General features: G+C 37.4%; 1 protein-coding gene across 2 annotated transcripts in view; it reads right to left on the minus strand.

Moving 5' to 3' along the window:
• LOC133529704 (ABC transporter G family member 23) overlaps positions 1-14358 on the minus strand; it is a 149809-nt gene that overhangs the window by 41868 nt on the left and 93583 nt on the right. For both annotated transcript variants that reach the window (XM_061867492.1, XM_061867493.1), the window contains one exon: positions 3790-3883. In XM_061867492.1, coding sequence (XP_061723476.1) covers positions 3790-3883 — 94 coding nt within the window. The remainder of the gene's footprint in view (positions 1-3789; positions 3884-14358) is intronic.

The raw sequence follows: 14358 nt of genomic DNA on the forward strand, positions 1-14358 counted from the left end.
TATCGGATCTACTCGAGATCTCCGGTGGATTTTTCTAGCATGCCCTTTGGGCGCCTAGTGTTTTTCTTACACTCCTTGAGGTCCTATATTTTGTATCATGCATTTTGTTATTTTAACCTACAGTAAGACTTGGTACGGAGATGGCACAAAAAGATAAGTATTTACAAAGTAATAAAAAATAACACAACGGGGATTTACCCCAGCTGAACCAAAGAACTTGTTCTATTCAAAGCCTATAATTTTCACAGTTGCTATAATAAAATATACAGTTTTACGAGCAACCAGTTTTCCTAATGATTGATGGTTTGACACGAAAAACTGGTACGACGGGTTAAATATGTAACCAAATATTTAATAGGCACTGTCCTGAATCCTCTTTCCGTTAGTTATGTCCGTTATTAACTATTAATCTTAGTGAAAAATATTCCATTTCAAAGGGTAAAACGGAACCCTATTACTAAGACTATCCACCCGTCCGTTCGTCTGTCTGTCTCTCACCAGGCTGTATCTCATGATGCGTGATAGTTAGGCAGTTGAAATTTTCACAAATGATGTATTTCAGTTGCCGCTATAATAATAAATTACTAAAAAACTGAATAAAATAAATATTTAAGGGGGTTCCCATACAACAAACGTGATTTTTTGCTCGTTTTTATAGATAATGGTACGGAACCCTTTGTGCGCGAGTCCGACTCGCACTTGGCCGGTTTTCTTCAACTGTTGCATTCTTGATACCAAGTAACTTCAGTCGAATGTCAAACAGAAAACAAAGCACCACGTGACCAGTTGATCACCCATCGGTCTTCATAGGAAACGAAGTGTCGGAAGCCTCGGTCAGGACCCGGCCCGGGCCAATCTAAAGTCAGACCAAGATAAGTTGGCAGCCATTTTGACAGCCTAGACAGTGCGTCTATGAAATTATGATGTTTACTTAACACTTGCACAGGCTAGGCTATCAAAATCACTGCCAACTTAGTTGGTCTTGACTCTAGCATGAGTCATTCTTAATGAGAAGACCTGGAGAAGACAGAGAAACTGAGCCAATTCGAGTATTTGCAAGGCTGAAGAAATGTCACTAGAAGAAAAAACATCTCGTTCCAAAGAATTAGTCAAACAAACAATAAGGGCCACCCCACACAAGCGTCTTTTGAGCGTCGTCGTCTAGTCAGCGCTATGGAAAATGGCGTCGATGCGCAGTTGCGTCAACGTTGCGTCGAGCAGCAGCCATAGACTTAGACGCCGACGCTCGGGAGACGTCAGTGTGGGGTGGTACTTATTATAGACGTGCTGCTCTGCTGAGCATATCCTACTACGTGCAAAACTGGTATGATTGCAAAATCGCAAAAGCGAATGTCACTCAAATACAAGACATGCTTCGAGAAGGCGGGCAATGTCATGTATGAGATATTGTCAGTGGAAAGGTTAATAGATACAAGTGTCGCAAAAATTCTGTAAATGACGATGACGTTAAGACCTTTGCACACCGGGTGCGTGTCATGCAAACCTCAAGATTGCTAATTAAATTTATGGCGGCTGTATTGTGATCCGATGTAGCGCTACGACTTTTTTTAAATCCGTTTTCTCACCTACTACACCTTTACGTCCAAATTCACCATCTTAATATAAATAAATTAATAGGTTAAAGAAGACTAGAAAAACACGCTTTCGTGTTAAAAGTCCATTACGTGACCTTTCTCACAAGTGCAAACACGACTATGATACGATATTCCATCATGGAATGCCAGTGCCTATCTTCCGGCTTCATCATCAGACCTTGAAGCCTAATCGTGGTCAAAGTGCATTACAAGACTTTTCTAACAAATCCAAACACAGCTATGATACGATGTTCCATCATAAGGTTCCAGTTCATATCTTCCGGCTCCATCATCAGATCAGTTCGACAGTACCATATTATGGTATTGTTACTAGAACTACATACAGCTGCCAATTTTTATGACGCTACGATCCTTGGAATATGGTTAAATTAGTTACCTTAGATTCCATTACATAGTTACATACAGGTCGACCTAATAAAAGCGTGTTAAAAAAATACCTACTCATAATGCGAACCGGAATATTGGTGTTCACTAACTTTGACCAGGATCTAGTATACTAATGAATAATAAAGATAAGTCTAATTATTAAACCGTCATTGATTGGGTCAATTGAAGTTCCCCGCATTGGGAATTATCGGTAAGCATTAAAAAGCGATTAGTTTGTTCCGTTTTCCTATGAAACGTGATGTGACTCGTGCGTGGTATAAGAGATGACATGTTTTTAAGTTAATATAAAAAAAAAGTCATTTAATAATGTACAACTTTTCTAAATTATCTCAAACTAAGGTCTACGAACTTAAAGATAACTTATTGAATTGTTACAGAAGAATTGATGTACTTTGTGACGAGTACTCGGCCCAGCAAAATTTATCAGCGAGTCATTCGGACCTTTTTAGGGTTCCGTAGCCAAATGGCAAAAAACGGAACCCTTATAGATTTGTCATGTCCGTCTGTCTGTCCGATTATGTCACAGCCACTTTTTTCCGAAATTATAAGAGCTATACTGTTCAAACTTGGTAAGTAGATGTATTCTATGAACCGCATTAAGATTTTTACACAAAAATAGAAAAAAAAAACAATAAATTTTGAGGGTTCCCCATACTTGGAACTGAAACTCAAAAAATCTTTTTTCATCAAACCCATAGGGGTATTGGATAGGACTTTAAAAATGATATTGAGGTTTCTAATATAATTTTTTTCTAAACTGAATAGTTTGCGCGAGAGACACTTCCAAAGTGGTAAAATGTGTCCCCCCCCCCCCCCCCTAAACTTCTAAAATAAGAGAATGAAAAATCTAAAAAAAATTTATATGATATACATTGCCATGCAAACTTCTACCGGAAATTGGTTTGAACGAGATCTAATACCTCATAAATGGTACGGAACCCTTCATGGGCGAGTCCGACTCGCACTTGGCCGCTTTTTTTTTTGTTTACTAAGCTGAGTGCCCACCTCCGCACATCTCTCGCCGACTCTCTCGCCGAGCGAGTAGTAATTTTTTCTTTTTGCTATTCATATTGATGCACTGACGATTCTTTCGGAGGTGAACTGACTCGTCAGGAGAAGCAAAATGCGTGTAAACACCTACTCACCAACCCTTCTCTCTCGGCCGAGTACCAACTTGCTGGCTCAGAAGGCCTACCGCGAACCACGTTCGACGTGTTGCCTCCCTGTCACACTTACGTGCGAATTTACAACTGCGACAGAGAGGCAACAGGTCGAACGTGGTTCGCGGTAAGCCCTCAGCTCTGTACTCGGCACATGTCACTCAGCGGTCAGAAGGGGTTGGATTGTTTGAAAAATTTAGTCTCACCGAGTTTTTTTGCGCCGGTATCTTCTCGAGGCTGTGATATAGGAACCAGAAGAAGTCTTTTAGATTTTTAAGTGCATTGTAATGTGGCTAAAATGAAGAATAATAAATAAGAAGCGCTGGTAGCCTAGCGGTAAGAGCGTGCGACTTGCAGTCGTTTTTCTGGACTTATGTACGTAATATCATTTGATACGAGTATTCATCAGTTGCTTTCAGTGAAGGAAGACATCGTGAGGAAATCGGACTAATCCCAATAAGGCCTAATTTACCCGCTGGGTTGGAAGGTCATATAGTCACGCCAATTCTAGGGATTATTTGCCAAGCGGACCCCAGGCTCCAATGAGCCGTGGCAAAAATGCCGGGACAACGCGAGGAAGAAGAAGAAGAATATTAATAAGTGTAATGTTCAATCTCTATACTCACCGCGTTCTCTTGTTTGTCGAATGGCGTCGAGAACTGGATCTGACTCATCTTGGAGTCCTTCGCATCGCCGTTCGGCGACGGAGGCGAGGTCTCTCTGTAACAACAAGAAACACACATGAATATCATTATAACTATTAAATTTACAACTTAAAAACCTCTTCAAACTGCTGGATTGATTATTATCAAACATAGCTAAGAACCACTTAAAAAAACCGCATTAAAATCTATGCATTTTTGCGTTAGGGTTAAAATCTCGGGAAGCGGTTAAGGGAGGCAACAGGAATCCTCGCGCGGGCAGGTTACTCGCGCAAAGACTTTGCTGTCGCGATACAGTGCAGGAATGCTGCCTGGATACTAGAAAGCCTGCCAAGAGGCAAAGGTTTGTAAGGTAAGTAGGTATTTTTTTTTAAGTTAGGATTAGTTTCAGTAGTTTTATTTTATAAGTATACTAGCATATAAAAATGTAATTGTATTAAAGTGTTCATATGAAACAAAATAATAACTCAATTCCCTCTTTATTTATTTGAAACTTCGTTCTACGTAATTTTTTCTAACGTAGCGATTATGAAATATACTTTGTGTAATACTAATAAACTTCATCATCGACTCCGAAGTAATACTTACAATATACAGTTCAACGAATCTGGACGCGATCACAGTATTATGGAAAGGTATCGATAATTTAATACTATCGATATAGGAACTCCCTACCTGTCATTAAATTTTGCCCCCTAGAATCCGATCTGTTCGCCATCGTTCTCTTACCCTCGTCCTATTCAATAGGGGTCACAGCATGTCCTTATTCTATATCGTGAATAAAGATTTTATCTATCTATCTATCGTCCATCATCAAATTTTTTTTAAGTGATGTACGTAAAAAAAACTGAATACAAGGGCCATAAAAAATAACGAGTTTAATAACATTATGTATGCGGTCAAAGACCTTCTTATCTTATCTTACAACAGACATCTCAAAGTATTTTAAATATTTCGCTACCTACTTTGATGAAAAACTAAATAATGGGCTCTGATAATGTCATATGCCAAATCTGATTATGTATATGGTCAATGCCAAAATTCCTTGGTCATAAACAATTCTTCACATATTTATGAACAATACCTAAATTCTTAAAAAAATCTAGTATTGCTCAAAGACGTATTTGTTTGATAAAAATTAGTTTCTTACACAAAACATTTGAATTCATTCATAGACATTTAGATCATGAATTCATGCGCGTGTGTGATGAAGCTAACTTTGTCTACGGTTACTTTTTATTCAGACGGCATAAGAATTCGCATTCAGCCACCGTGCACGTTTTGACATATGGTCCACGGTCACCATGGCGAAATTGTTACGATAAACTACGCGTCGGGACAATTAGAAGTCTGTCTCTTTCCAACTTGGGCTGACCTTGTAGTGCTGTTTCATAAGTGTGTAATTGTTGTGACAATTAAGCTTGATAGAATGTGTAATGATGAGATAAGGGATATCCTGTTGAAGATGGTGTTGATTGACTCATCTAGGCCTTTGCTATCATACCAAAGGCTTGACTGAATGTACCTACCTACCTAGACTTAAGAAATATTGAGTGCCTTACCGGGTGTCATGTACCTACCATCCTCAAATTGTAACACCTAATGTATAAAGCATGACTGGAATGCAATAAAGAATAGATAATTAATGGGCTTTTTTTATTATTTTGTAGATTTTGTGTCGTTAGATTTTGATAACATTTAGTAGGTAGGTATAGATCGTGTCATTCACGAAGACGCGTGCCTTGACTCGTATTGCCATGTTATTAAAGGATATATTTGACAAATCTGCGCGTCATCGTGGATGACACGAACTATAGATAGAGTTGTACAGTCAAGTGTAAAAATATGGGTGCACACAAGTTGCTCAAGAATCTGTCCCATAGCTCTTACATCGGCGAATTAAGAGCTATGGGACTTATTTTTAAGTAAGTGTATATTTTAACACTTGACTGTACTGCGTAACGAAAACGTACCGTATTTTCGTATCTTAACGGAAGATAACATATTTTTTTGTCTATTCGTATTCTCGTGTGGAAATTTCCCTCGTTTCCTGTAAATTTTTCTTCAAGTTTCCAAGAAATCATCCAACTTTTTGGAAAGTTTCCGCACTTTGCACGTCTGTAGATGGAATCGTGTAATAAAAATAATCAATATCACGCTTTATGTCTCAGTTCTGCCAGCCTGTTCCTTCTGAAGATAATAATATAAATTAGAGTTACAATTAAGTAATTACAAATACCTGTGTAGGATAATAAGTAGGTAATAATCATGAGAAGACGTGTAATTGAAGAATCGTAAACTATATTTCATTTCAAGGGGAAGCATTGGATACTTAAAAAATCTAAAATGTAGGTTTTTGTAGCAGAAAATAACAGTTATTTTTCGATTTTTAACAATCTCAATTTGTGTATTTTTTGGACGTTGAATGTAGACTAAAAATATTATTTAATTTTGAAACAATAAGTAAAAATACTCCTGATATTTATGTTAAAATTTAATTAATAATAATAAATCTTTCATGTACTTATGGAATATTTCCCTACTACTAAGTAAAAAGACTGTATGTTATGGAGGAGCGGGGCATCCTGATACAGGTTCATTCACCTAAAAGGAAGCTCCAACCACTTATGTCAAATTGTAAACCTTTACTTTATAAGGAAATAAATATTTTTTCTTTTTTTTTTTTCATTTTCAATTTATGGTAATATATAAATATAAACTAGTTGTGGTCCAAAGATTATCTACATATCTTCTACTAGAAAAGAATTGTGCAAAATCTTTAGCAATCGTCCGAGATAAAAAAAATATGTATAATACTTAAACACCTAAATTATAAATAAATATAACAGGAAACTTTTTACACAAATCCCACATTATCTCAATAAGGTTAAATTTAAATATAACAGTAAATTATACTTTAAAATACAGACTATGAATACATCTTATGAAGTAGGTCAGTTATTGAATGAACGTGCGAAAATTTCTAATCGACAATTTTGTTACGTAACATCCATAGAGTCTATTGAGGAGATCAATGATATAATATTACTATCTAGGCTAACAATATGATACGTAAGAATGTCATATATTAGAAGAACTTCGTATTATAACCGACTTTAAGGAGAGTTAGTAGCCAAAAGGCTTCTTAATGGATTTAAATTTTTAATGAATCCTGGTCACGGCACCAAAAATGTAGCCAAAAAGACTACTTAATATAGTAAAATTTTATATATAACTACTCCAAATTAGCCTAGTAAATAATAAAATTAACTTAAAAATACGTACACAAAAGAACTTTCTAAATTTCGCCCCCTAGGCAAAGTGCCCATCACGTAGGCGGTATTTCCACGCTGGATTGCGATGGCCAATCTTTGCCAATTGTCATCTGTGTGTGGTCCCCGTCAGTATATAAGTTACAAGTTTTAATTCGTCTGTATATTTTTTATATGTGATCTCCGATTTCTCAAAGATGACTTTCCTCACTCTCATACTTTTACTTTGCATCTGCAAGGTATGTTTCATTTTTGAGTATTTTATAAAATTTTGCTAAATTTTTACCCGCGGACTTTCGGCCTCGCCCTACCCTACGTAATCCCTCCTACGGTCAACAGGAAAAGTCCTTAACACGATCCACAAGCCTGGTTCAGTTCCGACGTTTCGCAATCTCAAATAGAGCGGCGCCGGTGATACGGTTCTACCGCTTTCCCTTTCTATTACGAGCCGTTAATTATGATTGAACTTGTTACTGGCCTTCAGGCGCATCTATTCGATATGCACTAGTCATATGGTGAGGATGACATAGGTATTTTGACTCTCAAGATTAACCTTTTGAACGCCATATGTCATATACAAAAACGTCACTATACGCCAAAATCAGAGGCGGTAACTGGCAATATGAACCTTACTAGAAAGCCTAGAACACCTTTGGGCGTTGCTGGCGTGGTAGGCATGATGGCACACGACACCTTTAGTTGTTCTTGGGTTAAGGGTTAAACATACCACTATATGTCGTCGTTTATTGTTTTCTATGGGCCCAGAGTGCCTAGCTAAGATGCCAATCGTTTACGCTACGACAACGAAACGCTATCTGTCTCTCTATCGCACTAATATGTAAGAGTGATAGAGAGACAGAAAGCGTTTCGGTGTCGTAGCGCAAACGATTGGCTTCTTGGCTAGGCCCCCAAATTTACACGAAATGGGTAACAAATATCAATTTTATCAGAACTCTATCCATGAAATTGTAATTATTTTACACATGGAATTATATTCTACCAGCATTTCTTTTTCCACGATGAATAGTCTCAGTAATAATAGTTGCGTGTATCGTAAGATCCTCCTTCAAGAGTGTTTCTTATGCACCTATGTAATGTACTCACATGTGCTGTTAACTGTATTTTTTTTATTTTCCGCCTTATTACAAAGCAGTAAGGTATAAAGTTGTAAATATACGTCTTTTACGTCGACTGTATGTATAGGTACCAGCACTATGTGGGTGTCAGTAAGCATGTTAAGTGTTTGTCTAAATATTTGTTGTTTATATGACGTTAAACATAGGTTTTGTTTATACAGGATGTTTATTTAGTCACCTGCAATAATAAACTGAATATATAGGTCATATTGAGTAACTTTTACTATGGGACCAATCCCGAAATCGCGAAAAAAGAATTTACTCTTCCATAGAAAATGTGAAGGTATGACAGCCAAAATACAGATATTTTATTATTCAAGTAGGCATATTACAATGCGCTTATGAACGTCAAATAAAGATACACCGGCTCTAACCCTACACCTCTGACCCGAGAAGATTTAAATCCCCCCTCAATTGTAGGAGGGAATCCTAATATGGACCGGCAAGAAACTCGGCGGGACACATCTTTTCAAAACATTACATCTTATAGTGCATTAACAACATGCATTAAAAAAGAAAAAATACAATTTAGATTACGATAGAAATCATGCAAATATTATATACTGTATACAGTAGCTACTTTAAATGTATGAAACAGACAATTTTTTTTTGCGAATCGGGGTGGTTTCATAGCAAAAGTTGCTCAATATGACCTACATATACACCCGTAAATTATTGCAGGTAACTAAACAGCCTGTATTTAATTCACAATTTGTCTTAAAAATTATAAATGTTTCTCAATGTCACAACATATTTAGAGGATTTTGAACTGTCTCAGAACAAAGAAGGTATGATGTACATATTAAACAAGTGCTAACGCACTTGTACACTAATATGTGATTTATTCTTTTTTCGACAGAGTTCAAATTTCATTGACAGTCTTTTGTTAAATGGATCATTTTCCTTAAGGCCCAGTAGGTTCGTGTTCTCTCACTCACACTGAGTATAAGCGTGAGCGACTTGAGCGAGATGGATGTGCGTGCTCGGGATCGCAGATATCACGTTTTTAAATTTTTTTTTGATTTCTATTTTAGAAATAATTTTCATATTTTTAGTTTTTGTGCAAAATTTATTATAATTTTTTAAAGCGCAGTACCTGTTTCTTTGCTTCCATCAATCGAAAGTCAAAAATTCAGGATTCGAATCAAGTCCCTAGAGAAAGCCCTCAGTCTCAAGTCAGAGTCAGTCAGTCAAATCTTTTTGAAAACAGTAATGCGATCTAAAACGCGCTACTTTTCAAAAACTTTGTTCTCTCCTCTGAACCTCCTGCACCTTAATTTACGCACAACTATATTTATTCAAGAGATCGTGTTGGACACTTTTTCTTTTTCCTACCCTTGTCTTAGTTTCTCTCGGGTCAGGTCTTGTGGTCAGGTTGTCTGTGGGTTGGGTCAAAATACTTTTTTTAAAGTAAAAAGTCATTCATTCTCGCAAAAAAAAAAGTACATACAGCAAGCAGCAGTAAACATGATTGACTACTCGTTTTGACTAAACAACTTGATTTGACTTATTTTTTCGTTGTCTTGTTTTTCGTCTCCAAAACAATGTGATGGAGTGGACCTTTTAGTATGAGATACAATTTATTTTTGAATTTTTCTGATGTAAAATTAAATCTACAGCTAAAAAGACATGCAATAACACTCGTTTTTAGGGTTCCGTAGCCAAATGGCAAAAAACGGAACCCTTATAGATTCGTCATGTCCGTCTGTCTCTCCGTTTATGTCACAGCCACTTTTCTCCGAAACGATAAGAACTATACAGTTCAAACTTGCTAAGTAGATGTATTCTATGACCCGCATTAAGATTTTTACACAAAAATAGAAAAAAAAAACAATAAATTTTGGGGGCCCCCCATACTTAGAACTGAAACTCAAAAAATCGTTTTTCATCAAACCCTGACGTTCGTTTCGGTGGAAACAAGACAACGACTAAAAGAATATTGACCCGGTTAATATTTTGCTTCTGTATCTCTCTTTGCACGTTAGACCACCATAGAAGGTCACCTACCCCCTTAGGTTGTTCTGGGAGATTGAAAGCCCGTTTTATGAACAAAAATATCAGATAAAATTTTCTTTGGTACAGAATAACGTGCATAATCGTCCATATCTCTGACAACGAAACACTAGCTGTTACTCTATCGCACTAGAGTGATAGAGAGTCAGAAAGAGATCTGTTGTCGCAGCGCAAACGATTGGCATCTCGGCTAGGCCCCCTGACGTCGACAATTCGACACACAATGCAAGTATGAAACTGAAGAATGCTCGATCAAGCGCATCGTACCATTATCAACACATCTAACTAACATAATCCTTACTGCACCGAAATAAGGTGTATCTCTACTCAGTCCGTGTTGTATGTAGCCTTGTGAGTCCCTTTCCCCGCGTCCGTCGGATGCGAATGCATTACTACATAAATAATACTCGCATATCAATGGTTCTGTGTAGTGCTTTATCCATGTCCAATTCTTTGCTCAAGTCTGAAGAGTCGGTGCCTATTCTATACATGTAATTCAGCTAAACTGTGGAAAGAACTGCCTGCCGTATCTCCGGACCGATATGACGCTCAAACCTTCAGGAAAAGAGCGTATCCTATCTTGAAACCTTTAAGAACCCACTCCTATCTTAAACTTCGGCAACATACTTGCAACCCCTCTGTTGCAGGTGTCCATGGATGAAGATAACTGCTTTCCATAAGGCAATTTGTCCGTTAGATTTGCCTCCTATCCTATATATCATAATAAATACCACCACATAACAAGGTAAGTACATAATTTATAGAGCAAGTAAAGATAGTATAAATGCAACATACACCTTGGGTATTTCTAAAATCGGTTAGCTGTTCATCAGAAACAAATGTTAACAGAATCACTAATTAAACTAAAACTAATTTAAACAATGAATAGAAATGATTACTTATTTGTTTCTGGACTCTTCAAATTCTTATACTAAATAAGGGCCTGTTTCCAATGTCCAAGTATTGAATAGCTAATTAATAAATAAATTAACTGCCAAATAAAACTTCCTGCAAAACTTAGCACTTTACTACCAGTTAAGCTATAAATTGTATTTACACTACTGTGTGTTTTTTTTTTCATTGTGATTGACATCTGTATAAACAATTTAAAGATTGTATTATGGTACATTCCACGATCAAAAAGGAAAATAAATATTTACATTTACCAGTTAAGCTTATTTAAAGATTTTGAAACGCCAACGATGACCTTATTCGTCAGATAAGTATCAGCTTATTCAGGATTTTAGTTGGACATTATGAAACAGGCCCTAAGTTTTGTAGGAAATTTTATCAGGCAGTTAATTTATTTATTTACACTAACTCAAAAAGAGGAAAGTCAGCTCCTGATAGCGGAAAGAAAAGTGCTCAGGAAGATCCTGGGACCTGTCCGAAGTGACGACGGCTCCTGGAGAATCCGGAAAAATGCCGAGATCGAGGAGTTGGTGGCTGAGCCCAATATCATCGGCGTAACTAAATCCCACAGACTTCGCTGGCTCGGTCACCTACTCAGAATGGGGGAGGATCGCACAGTCAAGGAAGCGTACTTGGGGCGACCAACCGGCCGTCGACCGATCGGGCGCCCCAGGTACCGCTGGTGTGATGTCGTGGAGGCGGACCTGCGTCGGCTGAATGCCAATTCATGGCAGGAAACCGCGCTGGATCGGGACAGGTGGCGTTCTCTCGTTTCGGAGGCCAAAATTCTTTTTGGATCGCTGAGCCAAAGCAGTTAGTTAGTTAATTTATTTGTTAATTAGCTATCCAATACTTAGACATTGTGAAACCGGCCCTAAGTGGCATTAATTTTCCTTTAAGTTTCACTTCAGTAAAAAATCTCTCATATTTTTACCTAGCAGCGTCACTAAAAACTTGTTATTTTCATTAAAAGATTATTTGAAAGGTCGTGTGTAAAACCTTGATTCTATAATCGATAGGTATACATCCTATGAGAACTGTGACGTCAGTAGTCTCTGACGTCCGACGACGTGTTTCTAACTAGAAACAAGTCTAAGGCTATTTAGCATAAAACTTATTTGAAAAACGTAAGATCATATTAAGATAAGAGTGTCTGATAGCACATGCGTCAAGATCTGGTTTCTTTGTCTGTAAAATAGATAAAGGGAATTCACCACCTCTGTATCTTTTATTTAAATAAAAGTAAACAAAATCCATCCCAAAATGGCTCTTTAAGCCAGTTGAGGGTAGATGAAAACATTACATGATCAAATAATATAGGTTAAAGTCAGGTCGTTCAGTGACAGATCCAGGCGGTTTTGTATTTGGTTGGTTAACCAATAAATGTTATAACTACCCGAAAATGTACAAATTGTTTGTTGACTTTTATTTAAATACCTAAAGATACAGAGTACTAATGTATTATCTGTTAGTTTCCGGGGTAAGTACCTGTGCAAAGATCATACATTTTCATGTGCTATGGTCCATTCGGCTCAGCATTGCTCCGAGCAATTATTAGGGTTGGCACAACTTGAAATCCCTTTGCGTGTACGACCACAGATAAGATTATGACTGGTTGCCAAGCCTAAATAGCCGAAAGGGAGAGTGCCATACATTAGAAAGAGACAGCATTCGTCCCTGAATCCCTGTCCAACTTCGGTTATGTAGGAAGTGTCATTTCTGTACGGTAGTAAGTACTTTTATTTGTATTGTGTATCGATATCTTACGCTCGTTATAGGTAATTGACAACTTTGCATTTTTGCTGCTATATTATATCTTTGCTCATTTTTATTTATAGGAAAATAAAAAGCTTTGATGTTTAATTAGTTTATTAGTCGGTAGTTTAGACAGTACAAATGGACCTTTGAATATTCGACACTAGCACGAGTAATGCTAGTTACCGCACTAGTGCGATAATTAGCACATTACGTCACTGAGTCAAAAATTTAAAGGGTCATATAATTATGTATGTATGTATTGTAAAACGTTGTACGATACATGTGCGAATAGGTATTTCGCAATTCGTGTCGATATAAAACACTCCCTTCGGTCTTGTTTAAATTTATCGCCACTCGTTTCGAATTTCCTATTTTTCGCACTTGTACCGTAATGTACTATTACAGTACATATGGCACTACTTTATCGCACTAGTGCGATTATTAGCACATTACGTGACTATGTCGCAAATTTAAAGGACCCTTATGTACTGTTAGACGTTGTACGATACATGTGCGAATATCCTATTTTTCGCACTTTTATCGTAATATACTATTATTCTCCTCATTATTCCATAGTTTTAATGTAAGTCAGTTTAATACTTACCTAAATACATATATACTCGCTTATCTACGCATTTAGGCAAAATAAATATATTTGAAGGCATTGGCAACAGTATTGGAAATATGTAGTTTAATTTACCGGACGGATACATCAATATAAAGTAATTAGAAACTTAATTGGCTACTAAATAAACCACAGACGTGTAATGGAATAAAACGTAACGGAACAATACGTTCTAAGAAGTGCAAAATCCCAGCTCGGACTGGAATTGGAATTATCATCGTTTCCATATAATTATGGATCTAGGTTTGATGAGTAATTCTAGAAATCCCGCTAGTTAACAGGATTTTAGTATTACTTGTACTTAGTACGTTTTTATACAGAGGATTACTATAACTAGCTTACATCAAAAATAGGCACTTGAGACATTGTACCAAGGATGCAGGTGGGATTTCCTTGTTGTATCGCAATACTGATACGTTGTGCGAGGAAGCCGCCAGCTCTTCGGTCACCAGTTACGTCAACCAGACGCTTCGCGATTTCCGCAAAATACTTGTGCGTGTTGGGACCCCGTGGACCTAGAGTTCCAACGCCAAATGGTACAAAATGGTACTCTCTATCGAGACTCTTATATTTATTACGTTTCAAAATTTCGGCGCTTTCCGCCGCTGCGCCCACTTTTACATACTTGGGCGCGATCCTGGGCGGCTACTTCCAGCTCTTTCCTCAGAGTCCAGTTGAGCCAGCCGCCTTCTCAACTGATCGCATTCATGTGGTACTAGGCCGCCCTGACCGTCTACTGCCAGTCGATTGCCAGCAATACATATATACAGAGGTATTTACTAGCTTAAATCTAAAATGGGCCCTAGAGGCATTGTAC

This window comes from Cydia pomonella, chromosome 21, assembly GCF_033807575.1.
Source record: "Cydia pomonella isolate Wapato2018A chromosome 21, ilCydPomo1, whole genome shotgun sequence".
NCBI classification, from domain to species: domain Eukaryota; kingdom Metazoa; phylum Arthropoda; class Insecta; order Lepidoptera; family Tortricidae; genus Cydia; species Cydia pomonella.